The sequence below is a fragment of the Anomalospiza imberbis genome, chromosome 25 (assembly GCF_031753505.1).
Source record: "Anomalospiza imberbis isolate Cuckoo-Finch-1a 21T00152 chromosome 25, ASM3175350v1, whole genome shotgun sequence".
NCBI lineage: Eukaryota > Metazoa > Chordata > Aves > Passeriformes > Viduidae > Anomalospiza > Anomalospiza imberbis.
Genome location: NC_089705.1, coordinates 6,521,303 through 6,537,930, shown reverse-complemented (window position 1 = coordinate 6,537,930; position 16,628 = coordinate 6,521,303). Strand labels below are relative to the sequence as shown.

General features: G+C 53.7%; 1 protein-coding gene across 3 annotated transcripts in view; it reads right to left on the bottom strand.

Annotated features, from left to right (window-relative positions):
- Positions 1 to 14,860, bottom strand: part of ARID1A (AT-rich interaction domain 1A) — a 55,693-nt gene extending 40,833 nt beyond the window's left edge. For 2 of the 3 annotated variants that reach the window (XM_068172798.1, XM_068172801.1), the window contains exon 1: positions 13,008 to 14,859. In XM_068172798.1, coding sequence (XP_068028899.1) covers positions 13,008 to 14,102 — 1,095 coding nt within the window. In that variant the 5' untranslated portion in view covers positions 14,103 to 14,859. Of the gene's footprint in view, positions 1 to 13,007 lie in introns of all 3 variants that reach the window. The other variant, XM_068172799.1, reaches the window with a different exon arrangement.
- Between the last annotated feature and the right edge of the window lie 1,768 nt (positions 14,861 to 16,628).

Sequence of the window (16,628 nt, the reverse complement as noted above, 5' to 3'; positions counted from 1 at the left end):
TTACTCAACCAACTCACCCCAGGATTCCCCAAGTGCCACTGCTGACTCCACCCAAAAATCCAAGCAACACCAAGATGTAAAGAAAACTGCGCCTGAGCTCCACGGGAGATGATCCCAGGGAACACGTGATCCTTGTAATGAGGTGCTGTTCCTTTTAAGATGGAAAGAAACTTCCTTCCTGAATATTAAATCAGGCTTTAAGTTTAGCCAACCTCCTACTTCTGCTCTAATGAACTGGAGGCAAGTCAACAAAAAGACGCTCGGATGTCTCATTACAGCGCTCCCGCTCCAGCCCGGCTGGAAGGAGCTCGTGTTGTACCACAGCAATGGGACCCGGCCAAGAGCAAGCCGTAAAAAAAGCAGGAGGAGGAAGGGCTAGGGTGGAAGAGCAGAATTACACTCAGTGTCACCCTCCAAGGAGCACGAGAGCAGCTGCTCCCCATCACCAGCGAGGGAGTCCCAAAATATTCGCTCCAAACAGCGCTGAAAACCTGAAAGGGCTCCAGATGCCCCGTAAATACATTCAGACACTGCAACCTGTGGCAGACTTCAGTCATCCAGCTAATTCCCTGTAACCCCTGCTTCCTTTAAAACAAGCCCTGCTGATCTCATGGACAGAAGTCTTTTGCTACTGAACACGAGGGATGTTTTCCAAAACTGGAGGTCTGAAGGAAGAGCCAATGCGAGGGCTCACTGGCGTTTACTTCCTAGAATAAAGGTAGTTTTATCAATCCATTAAAAGGCTTTTCTGCCCAGAAATCTGAGGGTGCTGGTGCACGCTCTGGAGTTGATAAGACACCTCCAGCACAGCCTCCTGGGTCCCTTCCTAAGAACACTTCCCTGATAAATCTTCATCTGTAAAATGCAGTAGCACAGGTTTCTACCCACTTGTGTGTCTGAAAGCTCCATCTGTATTTGAATATCTCATCACTTTGCAAATTCATCTCATTTTACACCAGAATAAACAGTGGCTGAACAGACTGAACTGGACAGGCAGACTCCCATGACCCCTTCCCACGCCGGGATGGGCATTCCCGGGGAGCCTCTGGGATCAGCTCAGGGCTCTGAACAACCCCAGGCCTCCACAGCCCCACCTCTCCTACCACACACGGTACCTCGAGGGACGAGGACACAGCCACCCTGATCCTTGGAGAGCTGCAGCTCCTGGAGGTGCCTCATCCCAGAGCTCCATCTTATCCACAGCTTCCACAGGAGCTGCGTGTCGGAGCCTGCAGCTGCTCCAAGCCACGGCTCAGCCTCTCCCCTGCTCCTGCAGAATGGCTGAACTCATTCAAAAGTGCATAACAGAAGATCAAAATCATCCATGAAGTCTGAGGCTGGGGATCAGTCTGTGGAAGACAGGCAATCCCAGTCTGGACCAACACAAGCCCCTGTGCTCCATCACACTCACCTCCCAGACCTCGGATGGACGCTCACAGCTCCACAGGGGACATCACCCCGGCCCTGGGATGGGGCAACATGGGCCAGGCTGCTCTCACAGCCCTGTCCCAGCCAGGAGGTCGGGATAAGCATCCCTGCTTACCCCAAGAGTCCCTCAAACACCCCTGGGGTACAGGAGCTGTCACCACACACTGTGCCACCAGCCCCGCTGTCACCTCATTAGGAAGCAACTCAGTAAATCCCAAACCCCCTCCCATCACTCCTGACCCCGCTGTGTTTTGTATCCAACACGAAACAAGGTAGTAAAGCTTTGTTTTGCTAATAGGAAACAGAAAAGTTACATTATTTCCTTCATCATTACAGCAGCTGACAAATTCGGGTGCTATTTTTGTGGATTTTATTGAGCCTTCTCTTATTTTAGCCTTAAAATTCAACCTTCAAGCCTCCACTTCAGTTCCACGGAACCAAAAATATTTAAAATTGCAGTAATGACAAGTTACCATCTGCATTTACTGCGGATGGGCTCTGTAACTTTACAGCAAAGCCACAACCAATCTCCAGTATTTACACCCAAACGAGCTATTTGCATCCAGCAAAGCAGGGCTGCTGGGGAAGAGGAGGCTGGGGGAGATGGAAAGTCTACGTGGGCAAGAAACTCGGAGCTGCAGCCAAGGCAGCTCCAGACAGCAGGGAAGACACTCCTGGAGCCTTCACCAAGCCAAGGCTGCTGTGATCCAGGTTCACTACAGACATCCTGAGTGACACAAGGTCCTTGTTACTTAAAAATACTATTTTTTTTTTTTAACAAGCCCACCAGGCCTTCTTTACAATAATTTTTGAAGCCTGGTTCTGTTGCCCCACACTCGCTTCTATCCTTGGGCTTTTATTTCAACTCCATCCAGAAAAATCCAGGTTTCTTTCCAGGCAGAATGAACAACGTGGGGAGTTGCTTAGCGAGTTAAGAGGAGCGTGTGCTGGCAGCTGGGGAGAGGATGCAAGAATTCCCAACTGTGCCAATGCCATGGGGGCAGGAGGAACAGCCAACGCTGCAAAGTCTCCACTGGTTCCAGGAACAGGTATAACAAGAAACTGTAAGGCAACTCATCTGAGGAAAGGAAGATGAGCCATGACTGTACCTTGACAGCAGTGACACCTCTGAACAGTTTATTGCCATTTACAGAGTGATCAGACACAAAGCTCTCCCCAGTTCCTGCCCCTCACTCCGTGGGAGCAGCGGCACAGTGCACCCCCAGCACGCTCACAGTCCTCACTACAGCCTGAGATCCCTGCTCTGGGGCTCAGCAGCACACTGCACCTGCCTCTGCAGGCTCCCCAAAACTACTCCTGGCTCCCCAACGCCCCGGCTCAGTTATTCACCCGAGCAGGGGCAGCAGATTCAGCACCTCGCTCCAAGGAGAGGGCAGGGAAGGGTTAAGGGCCAGAGCACAGCTGAAAACCAAGGAGCACTCGATTGCTCTGGGATGTTTCATACAACACTAATCACTTCATCTGATTTTAATTCCTGACACCAAATCAGCATATAGCTTTTCAAAGGAAATCTTGTCCCAGATTGCAGGGTAATCAATCACAATTAACGTGGAAAGCAGCTTTTGCAACGCCACCATGGCCTGTGAACTGAGCAGGAAGGACAGGGAAGGGGCTCAGAAATATCTTTCAATAGAGGCAGACAGGATAATTTGGGGTAGGATTGGTCTGTCAGTGTCTCCTGCACAGCAGCCAGTCAGGCTTTTGCTTCCCCTCCAGTGCATGACCTGAGTCAGGGTGGGTTTTATGCCAGCATTCTCACTCCCCCCTGGAAGTCCCTTCCCCACCAGTGTGCCCTGTTCCAGGGAGGCACATTCTCCCCACAGGCTGCTGGAAACCGCATTTCCATCAAGATGATTCTTCCTGAAACCAGAGAAAATTCTCAAGAGGATGGTGCCAGGCTCTGTTCAGTAACAGGACAAAGAGCCATCGCCAGAAAATACAACACAAGTTCCACCTCAACCCGAGGAAGAACTTCTTTCCCTGAGGGGGCAGAGCCCTGGAACAGCTGCCCGGGGACACCTGGAGTCTCCCTCTGGGGACATCCCAAACCCACCTGGACGTGTCCCTGTGCCACCTGCTCCAGGTGACCCTGCCCGCGCAGGGCTTGGGCTGGCACATCTCCAGAGGTCCCTCCCAAGCTGTGATCCTGTGAAAACTGTTCTAGGTGTAACTCCATGCCCAGAGAGAAATTCTGATCCAGAATTGCATTGGCCTGGATTCTGAGCTATGGTTTAGAGCACCTCTCTGCCACCTGCAGGGTGCAGAGCCAGGGAAAGGCTTCCAAAACACCGAAAACTCCTCCTTCAAGCCTCGCTGGTCTGCTACAATAGCCTGAAAGACCCTGAGATACTTTGATACTTAAATGTCTCCTCTCAAAACACTGTCCAATTATCCACATACAATTTAAAAAAAATTAATGCTCAACTTGGCTGTATGCAGCAGCTGCCCCAGGACCTTACCTGGGGATCCAAAGCACTGGGATCACCACAAGTGCCCCACAGAACAGAAAATAAATGAGTTTGGGGTTCTGTATAATAAAAAACACCTCCCCACCCACGCAGTCCGAGGGGCAGGGCTGCAGGAGTCCTCAGAGCAGAGAGAACACGTGCAGCCACAGCACATCAAGGCAGTTTCTGGAACACGTGATCACACTCAGTAAACTGGTCTTGAATGGGAAGTCTTTTCCTTGATTAGCCATGCAAACCCCAAAGTCAAAGATAATTTAAAGAGAAAAGAAGATCAAGTTTTAACTAATTCCAGCACTTCCACCGTTTCATTGGATCTCCTGCACAGAGGTAAGGTCTCTTGTTGAAAGCCTTTCACACGGAGCAGGGCTGAGGGGAGAGCACCTCTAGCCTGGCACTGGTTTAATTATTTACACAGAGTTAATGAATACCAGACTCTCCTCCTAAACTCGCACAGGGTGCATAGTCCTACAGTCATTTGGACTTTAAATCCAGCCTCGGTTATGAAGTACAAAACTCCAAACAAGCCTCCAGGAAGGATCCCACAGCGAGCAGAGCGAGCCCAGGACCCTGGCAGAGTTCAGGTGGCAAAGCAGGACAGTCCAACCCCTCCGAGAGCATTCCCACAGTAACCTGGAAGCAATGGGAGACATTCTGCAACAGAACTGGAGAGTTTTTCTCAAGGAAACAGGCACAAAGCCACAGGTTTAAGAGCAGGTTTCTGTGTGTGCACTTTTGCCTCTGCTCTCCACACCTGGAGAGACCAGGACAAGAGACGCTCCATTAATGTGATTTGAGCTGGAGTATTTTCCCTAACGTCCAGCAAAGCACTGAGACACGGGGGCAGCTCCACTGTCTGCGCTCAGGTGTGGCTGGTCCTGCTCTGGAGGAGGACAGGGGGGCCTGGTGACCTCCCCAGCTCACCTCCAGACCTCTGCTCAGCAAGGAAAACATCACCACCAAACAGACAACGCAGGCAAGGAAGCCACAGCGAGATCAGCAGGGAGCACAGCCCACACTGCGTGTTCTCCTCACCAAAATGATCCAATGCAGCCCAAACCAGAATGGGCATTTCCAGAGCAGCTCCCTCCCTCCCTGTGCCTCGTGCCCATGCTGCTGGAGCCCCTGTCCTGGGCAGGGTGAGCGGTGCAAGGTGAGGTCCTGCCCCAGCAGAGCCATTCCCAGAGCCCGGAGGTGCAGCTAGGGCTGGGGCTGGGCCCAGGTTTTCAAACATTCCTGCTCACAGGCAGGGTGCCAGGACCTGCTGACATCAGAAGGGAAATGGTAATTTTCAGGGTTTCTCTTAGTCAAACCTGAATGAAATTTCACAAGTGAGTGGAGGGGAGGAAAGTACTTCTTTAACCCATTCATCCTCCCCGGGTGGGAAACTCCAGAGCCCTCCCAGCTTCAAGAATTTCTCTTTGAGAAAAGAGCCACAGAATCTCTAAGGGTGGAAAGTCGTAAGTGGCAGAAAGTTAGGACCACCTTTGGCCTCAGCTTCCTCCCAGCCACGTCCAAGATGTCCCCATCACATCCCACCAAAACAAAGTCACCTCTGGTCCCCTTTGGCTCCCCACATGGCCAAGCACCCACAAAACCAGGACAAGGAGCAGGCTCTGCTCCACCAGCTGCACCAGGGATCCCAAAAACCACTGCCCTCCTCTAACCCACAGCTTCTTGGACCAATTTAGGCTTAATGTTAATTATCCAGGAGAGAAAGTTACTCAAGTTTAAAAAAAAAAAAGAAAAAGAAAAAGAAAGAAAGTTAATAGCAATTGAATTTGTCCTTGAAAGAGTTTCAATTACCAGAGCTGGCTTAAGGAAATAATGACATGCTGGTTATCACACAAAATGCCAATAACTGTAATGGAGCAGCAGTTTTTTTGGAGTTATTTACACAAACTGATTTTTCACGGGAATTTCATAGGAATTAAGACATAAACACTCTATCTCTGCTCTCTCATAAAGATATTTCTTTACCCTATTAACAGAATTAACCAATAACCCCTATTTGATCCTATACACTTTTGTCCTTTTTTTCTCTCAGAAAAAAAATAAAAAGAACATGATTAGAAATTAGACTGCAGCTACATTTTACTCTTAACACCTAAATCAAAAAGAAATATTTGCTGAGGAATTCCGAGGCAGCTTTTATTAAGTTTACCTGTCATTATGCAGCATCCTTTATGTTTCACTACAGAGAACTCATGCCCACGTTGTGTAAATACTCACTGAGCTGTCACTTTATAACTCAGAAACACTCCAGAAAGACACTGTGGCAAACCTGGAAACGCTCTCCTTGATGTGGCGCAAGAACCCTCAGAAATGCTCCAGCTGCAGGACTGAACTGCTGGCTTACAACACTGGGAGCTCGGGTGCAGGGAAGGGCCAGGAGTGAGAACCCCTCCCTCACCCATGTGCTAATACATGATTAATCCACGTCTGATTAGGACATGGAACGGTAAAACAGGTACAGGAGCAGCTCCTCCTGCTGCAGCCAGCACAGAGCTCCACCAGAAGGGTCTCAGTGTGTTCAGCTAACACCAGGGAGGGAGGCTGGGGTCACACACAGCACAGGATGAGACCCAGAGGATTCATATTCCCCTCCCCACCCTTCCCAGCCCTGGAGCCTCAGCCCTTCCAAAGCTCCCCCAGCAGCAGCTCAGCAGCTGAGGAACAGTCACCGAGGGAATTCAGACCCCACCTTCCAGCCCTGCTCAACAGGGAGAAACAAAAGGCTGCCTGAAACCCAGCTCCTGCAGGACTTCAGACCCAAAGAACCCTAAAGAAACCCAGCTCCTGCAGGATTCAGACCCAAAGAACCCTAAAGAAACCCAGCTCCTGCAGGATTCAGGACCAAAGAACCCTAAAGAAACCCAGCTCCTGGAGGACTTCAGACCCAAAGAACCCTAAAGAAACCCAGCTCCTGCAGGACTTCAGGACCAAAGAACCCTAAAGAAACCCAGCTCCTGCAGGATTCAGACCCAAAGAACCCTAAAGAAACCCAGCTCCTGCAGGATTCAGGACCAAAGAACCCTAAAGAAACCCAGCTCCTGGAGGACTTCAGACCCAAAGAACCCTAAAGAAACCCAGCTCCTGCAGGACTTCAGGACCAAAGAACCCTAAAGAAACCCAGCTCCTGCAGGATTCAGACCCAAAGAACCCTAAAGAAACCCAGTTCCTGCAGGATTCAGGACCAAAGAACCCTAAAGAAACCCAGCTCCTGGAGGACTTCAGACCCAAAGAACCCTAAAGAAACCCAGCTCCTGCAGGATTCAGACCCAAAGAACCCTAAAGAAACCCAGCTCCTGCAGGATTCAGACCCAAAGAACCCTAAAGAAACCCAGCTCCTGCAGGATTCAGACCCAAAGAACCCTAAAGAAACCCAGCCCCTGCAGGACTTCAGGACCAAAGAACCAAAAGCAGCAGCTCCAGAGAGCAGAGAGCATGTTACATTTGGGATTGGATTTTTCCTGGATGCAACAGATGGGCACAGCGTGGTCCTCCTGAGCCCCCCAAAAGGACAGGTTTATCTCCAGGTGAGGAACTGCCCTGCTTGCCCAGGGAAGCCAAAAAGGCAGCAGAGCTCCGCCGGTGCCACCCGGGAGCTGGCGGGCAGGAGGGACCGGACGCAGCCCAAGCAGCTCCGTTCCAATGTGCCAAAAACCAGCTTTTTTCTTCCCATCCCACTTGTCATTCACTTCCAGCTGGAGATTTATGGCTCTGGCTAACAGACATCCAGTCCAGTTTTCCCACTGCCCTTGCATAAATTAAAGACTGAACTTTTTGCAGTCAGCACACAACAGAAAAAACTTTTGTAGGACTTCTTAAAAACATTTTTTTCCCAGCAGGAAGGTATCCTTCCTTTCTCTCCCACCAGAACAAAAGGGGAAATGTTGTTTTCCACCCTTGCTGATGGTTTAAGGACCATTCAAGAGGGAAAAAGCAAGTGGCTAAATATTGACAAGTTTATTTTTTCTATCCCCCCAACCACGTTTGCTGCCTTCAAGTTTCTGTTTTGCTGCTGCTCCTCCTTGAGAGTTTCCAGCATTCCTATCAGGAACTGGGCAATGGCATTGCTGATGAGCTTCTCCCCAGAGCAATCCATCACACAGGAGCTGCAATTCAAAGAAGAAATCACACTCACTAGCCAGAGAATTTTAAATACGCAGAGTAAGAACTGGAAAGGGCATTTTCTCCTCTCATATTTTAATTACCCAGAGCACAGATGCAGAGGGTAAAAGATGGATTTCCAATTGGTGGCATTCCCTTGAAAAGAGTAAGGGAGAAAAGTGGTGGAAAAGTTGTGTATGAGGTAACAGATAAAACCAACAGCTGCACTATTAAGCCTAATTTTAGACATTATTTTCTCTCTGAAGGAAAGCTGCTGGGATTTTTAGCACAGCCCTCACGGAACGTGTGATACATCTGTAACACAGGAACCACTGACCAGAGTTCTCAAATGAGACAACAGAAAAAACCCAAAGCATTATGAATACACCAAGCTCATGAGAACAGTCAGGCACAGCTTTGTAACAGAACATTTGACTGTCCTGCCTCTCCCCAGCCCAGTTTCTAATATTATTTAAGACCAGGGAAGACATTCTGCCTGCTTGTTGAGGGAAAACAGGAAGTTTTCCTGATTCCAGAAACAGGAAATCGAAGTTGTAGCAAGTAAAAGGAATAAAACAGGGCAGTTCCAGGAAACTACTATTCTAGCCCCCAAAAAAAGACATGAAAGTCAAACATAAAATCTTTCAGAAACCAAATTTCTGTCTTGCAACCAACAACATCCTTACAAGAGAGACACCATAGAGAGAAACCCTCCCCTAGCCCAGATAATAAATAAGCATTCACAGGGCAAGTCAATTAAACTTCATAAAAAGCAGTAGGCAAGCCTTGCTAACCCCATTTCACCACAACACTCAAGTGGTTTGTCCTGGGTTTCCCAGTAAACTGGTGGTGATAAGGGCAGGGAAAAAGAAAAGCTCCAGCTGAGAGTGAGGATTGAGTTTTACTGTCCTGTATCCCACACACATCCTGCCTGGAAACACTGGACACCTCCAAGCTGGGCATCAGGGAGATGGTACTAGAGAAAATGAGAGCTTTTAAGAAAATCAGACAACTCCTGGTTAACTTCAGGCTGTTTAAAAAAGATAAAGCAGCAAAACCTCCAGTGTCCACCCCAGGATTAACAAGATTTTATCAAAAAAAAAAAAAAAAAAAATCAAAGCAGCACAATATTCCTGCTTTTTCTTAAACAGCCAAGCCCTAAAATCACTCATTCAGAGAAAAGGAGATGCACCACTCTGCTTTTTGTTGGAAAGCTCCACTGCACAACACACAACTCGAGGGCTCCTGACATTACAATGCAAAGCAAGGAAAAACCACGAGCCAAGAGGAGCCAGGTCCCAATTTCCCATTCCAAGACATCGCAGCTCACTGGCAGCACAGTGCCTTTTGGTGCCAATTTAGTTTAAAAACCATATTTCCAACAACGTTTTTCATGCCTCACTCGCTACTAAAGTCAGAATCAAAGTCAACAAAAAATAGCTTTTGTATGGCAACAGGCCCAAAAGCTTTTTTTTTTAAATTAACATAAAATTTTTAAGCTGCTTTCACCGAACTTATAACAGAGGCCTTGAGATGCTGGGGCACCTAAGGGGAGGTTATCCAAGATGTCAATGTTTAATGTGATCCAAAGAGTTCTCCCATTACAGGAGACACTTCATTGTAGCCAAAGCCTGAGAAATCCCATCTATTAAAGGCAGGGAAGTCCTTTCTCTCAAGCAGTTTCCTCTAAATACCAAGACCCTGGGAAAACTGGTGTATTACTAAGAGCTGCTGCATGCTCTGAGGAGAAGCAGGTGGGAAAAAAAAATCCATGGGAGAGCTGGAAAAATTGAAAGCCAGGACCCACGGCCTGGCTCCTTACAAGTCACTGCCACAGCAAAGCCCGGATTTCTCATCCCACACACCGCAGATCAGCCATCCTGATCTGATCCTGCTCTGTGCTCCCCAGCTAGAAAGATCATCTGGAAAAAACACCAAGTCCCCAGAAACACGGAGCATCCTTGTGTTCCCTGGCTGTGGGTGAAGTGTCCCTCAAGGTTACACACAGGAGCCACCCCTGTGTAACCCTGGTGTGGCCACACACTCCTCTCACTGCAGGCAACATTCCACCCAAACAACTTTCACAGAAAATTACTGGGCCTCTGCTGATGAGCAAAGTGACAAAATCCTCCTGATGTCATCACCCAGAATTCCTGAAGAGTACCTAAAGAGGGATTACAGGCACCACCCTGCTTCTCACCCCAAACTGGTCTGTGCCCCCAGCATTCCCAGGTGTGCTCTTCCCACATCCTCTTCCCCAGCCTGCCCTGGAGATGTTCCCTGCGAGGTTCCTGGCAGGTGAGCTGCCCTCTGCTCTGCTCTGCTCTCCCAGGGGTTCTCAGGAACTGGCTGGGAGGTACTCGCTCTGCTCACTGCCGTGCAAGACAAAGACGGACACAAAGCTTTAAGTTCTCCTAATCCAGGGAATTTAGGAGTACACAGCACAGGAGGCTGTAATTCAGGGCTGGAGCATTATTATTATTAATCAACCTTTTGTGGGCAGCACAGGTGACACGTGGAAGCTTTTTCCTTTAGATACCTCTGCTCTTTTCTTTTACCGTCAGAAAAAGAGGAATTGTCAGTTTAACAATCCTGGGCACAAAAAGGACTGGTTGGGGGAAAAGTCATTTGGTTTTTGAGGTGACGGAGTTGCTGGTTTACCTTCTACATCTACTATTTGTCCTTCCTCAAGCCCAACTAATTCTAAGAAAAACCATTAATAATTCCAGTTTATGGGACTACTTACTCAGGTATTCCTAATTCACTGTGTCAGCAGCTCGTGGAATTAGGTGAAATTCATTTGCCAAGACAAAAAAAAAAAAAAAAAAAGCTTATTTTACAAATTTGTACCAGAACTCTGACAGAAGCAAACTGCAGGGAAACACCTGAGAAGTTCAACCTGGCTCCATATTTTAGTACACATTTTATCTAAGTTGAGATTTTTCAGGATTTACAAAGTAAGCACTTTGTACTTGCATCCACGGAACACATGACTGCATTCTCGAGTAGCTGAAACCTTCCCTGAGGATGCCCCAACACTCACTGCCAGCCACCACTGGACGTTTGATAGCCCCAGCAGAGCAGATCTGCCCTCTGGGAGAGCACAACTCCAACCCGAGAGAAAAGCCAATGCAATCACTCAAGGTGCTGCAGCAGAGGGTGCCTTTGGCAATCAAGGGACACACAGCTGAGCAGTTTTCAGATCAGTGCAGGAGAAGTCCTCAGCAAGAAGGGAAGCTCTGGAGGCTGCAGGTCACCCTACGCGGTACCAAAAGCAAAGCACACAGAATGAAAAGGCAAGTTTAGTCCTGCACGAGGCCACCACAGGCCTTGGGGATGCGAGTCTGAGCACAGAAAGGAACCTGCTTTTAATCGAGCCTTTCAGATAAAGATACCAGCACCTCTTCTCCCCGTATCTAAAATGTCTGATGCTGTACTGCCTTCTCCTCTGCACGTTTCCTGGCCATTCCTATTCCAGCAAAGAGGGAATTTTACACATACAACAATAAAGATAATCCTCAGGCTTGCTTTTCCTAGATCCACTCCTCAGAAGAGTTGTGACACTGCTGAGCCTGACCACAACCAGCACCTGAAGTCTCTAGGAAGTGCCTGTATTTATGGGGGGGAAGGAGACATATCAGTTCTCATTCAAAATAAGTCAAAATATGCCCTAAGACACAGAGCTAGAGACTCCTCTCCTGTATCACACTTCTGTTGAATGTAAATTGATAATTCTTGGTAACCGACCAATTTCAGCATTTTGGCCACAAGTTTGGTTCTGATTGTTTGGTTGTTTGGGGATTTTTTTTTTTCCTTCTTTAGGCTGTAACACACCCCAGAACCCCCCACATGCTCCCATCTAATAAAGAACCCAAACAGCCCCAGTTCTGAAAAGGGCCAAAACCAGGCAGGAACAAACGCATCCTCAGATCCATCAAAGAAATCATTTATACCAAGGGGAAAGTCACATAACCAAAATAAACAGCAAGCCCATTGTGCGGAGCAGCCCTGCCACCGTTCCGACAACACAGACTCTATTGCAGGCTGAATCCAACATCACAAGGAAAATAAACCCAAGGTACAAACAACGTGCCCTCGCCTCTCGTTCAGGCCGGGGCACGGGGCAGAGGGATGCGGGGCTCAAGGTCACGCCGGGGGATGCGGAGAGGGGCGCGGGGCTGCCCCGTCCCGGGGCTGGCGAGGAGGCGAGTGTGGAAGTTTATGAGCTCATCAGGATGGTTGTACCATTACATCAGAGGCAATTATAAATGGCCAAGAGCAGGGGATGGGGAGCCAATCAGATCACAGATGGGATGTCAACCTAAGACCAACTGTCTCCTGGCTTTGACAGAAGGATTTTACCTCCATAATTCAAATCCCAAACCCAAGCGATCCGCACTCGCTGCTCCCATCGCCCAGCTCCCCGCCGGCGCTCCCGCCCCGGCCCGCGGCCCCTCCGCCCTTCCCGCGGGCCCCGCGGCCCCGCCGGCCCCTCGCGGCCCTGCCCGCCCCGCCGGACCCCGCCGCGGGCCGCGGGACCCCCCCGGGGCGGCGCCGGGGGTCGCGGGGCCGCGGGAAGGCGGCGGCGCTGCCGGGGCCGCGCGTTGTCCCGGGCGCGCCCTTCGCCGCCCCGGCCCCCCGCGCCCGGGCCCCGCCGGGCCCTCGCCGCCCGCCCCGACCCGCGGCCCCCCGGCAGAGCCCCCCCGGGGCGGCGGGGAGCCCGGCGGCGGCGGCCCGGGAGCCCCGCACAAAGGCCGGGGAGGAGGAGGAAGGGAAGGCGGCGAGGCAGCCATTTTAGAGCGAGCGAGCAGCACAGACAATGGCAGCGCCCGGCAGCGCCGGCCCGGCGGGGGGAACCCGCGGGAGAGCCGCCGCCGCCACCCCGAGCCCCCCGAGCCCCGCGCCCCCCGCCCGGCCCCGAGCCCGGCCACCCCCCCCCCCCGGCCCGGCCCGTCCCGTCCCGCGCGGCCCGGCCGGTACCTGCTGGCTCCTGCCGAGGCTCTGTCCCCCGCCGCCGCTGCTCCCGGGGCTCATGGGCGCGTGGTGGCTCCTCGGCGGGGCCCCGCCGGCCGCTGCCCAGCCCTGGCCGCTGCCCCCGCCGTACTGCGAGACCATGTCGGCGGCGCCCTTGGCGGCGGCGGCCGCCCCGTCCTGCGGCCCGGCGCTATAGTCGCCCCCGGGGTACCCCTGGTAGGCGCGGGCGGAGCTGGGGGAGGTGAGGAGCTGGTTCAGGGTGGGGGTGGCCGTGGGCTGCGGGGTGGTGCCCCCTCCTCCCGCGCCGCCGGCGGCCGAGGGACCCATGACCCCGAAGCGCTGCTGCTGCTGCTGCTGGAAGGCGGCGGCGGCGGCCGCGGGGGACTTGGCGGCCGGCGGCGCGGAGCCCCGGGGGGAGCCCAGGGCGTAGGCCTGGGGGGGAGGCGGGTAGGAGCCGGCGCTGCGCCCGGCCGCGTAGTAGGAGTTGTACTGGTGGTTGGGGAAGCCGTGCTCGGCCCCGGCGCCGTGCGAGTTCTGCGGAGGGGGCGGCCCCGCGGGGGCTCCCGCCGGCCCCGGGTAGTTCTGCTCCAGGCCCCCGCTCTGCAGCGCTGCCATGCCAGGGCTTTGTTGTCCGCCATGTTGGTGGAAGGCAGCGGCGGCGCCCCGGCCGTAGGGCTGCCCGAAGCCGTAGGCTGGCGGGGGCAAGGCGGCCGGGTGGGAAGGGGGCGGCTGCTGCTGCGGCGGCGGCTGCGGCGCCCCCACCCCGTCGCTGCCGCCGCCGCCGCCGCCGCCACCGGGCGGCTCCGGGAGGTTATTGTTCAGGGTGGCGGCGGCGGCGGGCCTGGGGCCCGGGTTCCCGTTCGAGCTCTTCAGGTCGGACTCGGCCCCTGCGCCCCCTCCGTTGCTCTCGGCCCCGTCCTGCAGCTCCTTCCCCGACGGGCCTTCGCTCTCCGCCTGCTTCTCGCCGCGCTCCGCCGCCGCCGCCTCACCCCCCGCCTCCTCCGGGGGACAATCCCGCTGCTGCGCCTCCGCTTTCTTCAGCTCGGATGGAGCCGGGGCGCCCAGGCTGCTGGCGGCGGCGGGGGCGACCTGAGCGGCCATGATCCCCCCCCTCCCCGCCCGGCCACCCCCCCGGACCGGTCCCCCCGAGCTGCTCCCTGCCTGGCCGGCCGGCGTGAGGCCTCGCTGCTCTGCTCTCCCCGCTCAGGCGGCGGCGGGCGGCTCTTCAGGGCAGCGGGGGCTCATTCCCCCCCGGCCTGCTCGGCGAGGCGGGGAGGGCTCCGCTGGGCTGGGCTTCCCGGGGCCTGGCCCCGCTGTACCTCCTCGGTTGCAGCCGGCGGAGAAAGGGGAGGAGGAGGGAGTGGGGGGGAAGGAGGAGGAAAGGGGGGGTGGGGGGGGACCCGGGACGGGGCTCCCGGTGCGGGAGAGGCGGGAGGGAGGGAGGGGGGACACGGCGGGCGGGCGGGCGCCGTCCCCGGAGCGGGGCCGAGCGGCGGCGGGGCCGGGCTGGGCGAGCTCCGACTCTGCTCGGCCGAGCGGGCTCAGTCCGACACGAGGCTCAGCGCTGCCATTTTACCCAGCGCCGCGGCCGCCTGCCAAACCCGGAGCGGAGCGCAGCCCGGCCCGGAGCGGAGCCTCCCCCCCGTCACAAAGGAGGAGCGGGCCGGCCCCGGCCGCCGCCGGCGCGGAGCTGCCGCCCGCAAAACCCGCGGCGGATCGGCGGAGCCGGGGGCCGGGGGGCAGCGCTCCCCCGCCGCGGCCGGAGCCGCCCGGGGCGATCCCCGGGGGCAGCGGGCGATGTCCCGCGGCCGGAGCCCTCCGGGGGCGTGCTGGCCGCTCGGCGGCCGCCGGCCCCGGGGTTTCTGCCCGTGGGTTACCGAAGCGCCTCTTCTTTGTCCCTAGAAATTCCATTTAGAATTAAGCCCTCTGCGAACTGTTAGCGGTTGTCATTTCCTCTCCGCTTGGCCGTGTCCCTCTGGAAAAGGCGTTGGCGGCGCGCCAGGGCTGTGACTGCACGCGCGGACAATCCAAGAAAGTCCGGCTCCCCGCTCCTGCCAAGGCGAGGGCGGTGGGCACGGAACCAGGAATTCCCAGATCCAAAACCACCTGAGCGCATCTAGACACAACGCGTTGGGCAGCGGGACAGGATGCGCTGGCAGTCAGAGCCCAGCGCCGTGCTGGAGCTCCCCGGCTGTCAAGAGGTGAACTGGGAATTGGGCCATGCTCTTCTGCAACCCTTTCAGACCCAGATTCCCGCCTCCTCCTCCATCCCGGGGCCTTGGCAGAGCGGGAGGAGGGAGAAGAGCAATGCACCTGGACATAGCCTGGCCTGTGCCAGCGGGGTCTGAACCTGCCTGTTTAACTTCAGAGGGTGCAGGGCTGCAGCAGGGCACGGGAGGGACAAGAAGATGAGTTATTTGGGTTGTGAACACCACAGATGGACACGGATGTCTGGTAAAAATGGCAGGCATGGTGTGGGTTAGGCCTGGGTCCCACATTCTGGTGCTCCTCTGGAATATGGAAATACTTAGAAAAGTGAAGTTGAAGTAAATACAACTTTCAGATGAGAGAAAACATCAGAAAACAGTAGGTGGGGAGCCAAAAGATACTCTGAGGTCTGAGGCTGCCATTTTAGTACATCACCACAGAACAGATAATGTGGCAGAAGTGACCTCTGTGCAGTGACAACAAACAGGGCTTGGCCCCAGCCCAGCACCCAGCGGGACACACCGCAAGGAATCCCACGGGGAGCGAGCAAACGCGAGTCCAGCGCAGGAGGAGAAACCTTGGGCAGCAGGACTGGGTCCCTGCCAGCACCGTGTGCCTGCTGGGGATCAGGTGAAGGTGTCAGTGTCTACTGACAGCAGCTCAGCCCTCACACCCATTATAAAACTTATAATATGAAATACTTATCATCTAGAGTGCAGGTGGCAGAACAAAGGGGTTGTTCCAAAGATGGAAAGTGGGAGGGGAGGTGGGATATGGTGATAAACAGCAAAATTCTAAGTGTTTTCTAGAGCAACAAACTGCCCCTCAGGCTCCAAACAAAGCACCTTTGCCATTTCTCAGCCTGCACAGTTGACTGTGCAACATGGAGCAGATTCCATCCAGCAAATTGGCAGGTCAGCCTTTCTCCTCCGCTATAAAAAAACTATTAGGAAAAAATGGGTAATAAATGATGATACTGGTATTATGATAGTACTCAAGGCCTTCTCAAGGGTTGGAGCCCCAGTACAATGCTGAAATCTCACACAGGAGGCCCTGTGGCTTTAGTGAGATGTGTGTGGATCCCAGAGAAGGAAAAACACCAACATATTCTTCTTCAGAAGAGTTTGGAAACTGTGGAATGTACTAGAACAAAAATTTATATACATCCTCTTAACAAAGGAGTTATTTGATGAATTCCTGGGTTCTGGAAAGACAAAGGAGAAGAGGGGGAAAACTCCTCCAGTGTCAGGCTGGACTCTCAGAAGTGAAGCCCGGCGTTCTATTAATGTCCATGGTGCCCCACAGCACCAAAACACCCTTCCTTGGGTGTTCATTGGCACTAAACTTTAAAAAGCACAAACTGGAGAGAATTCTGCCATTTTATCCCAGAACCATCTCAAGCACCCACCTGTCCAGCCC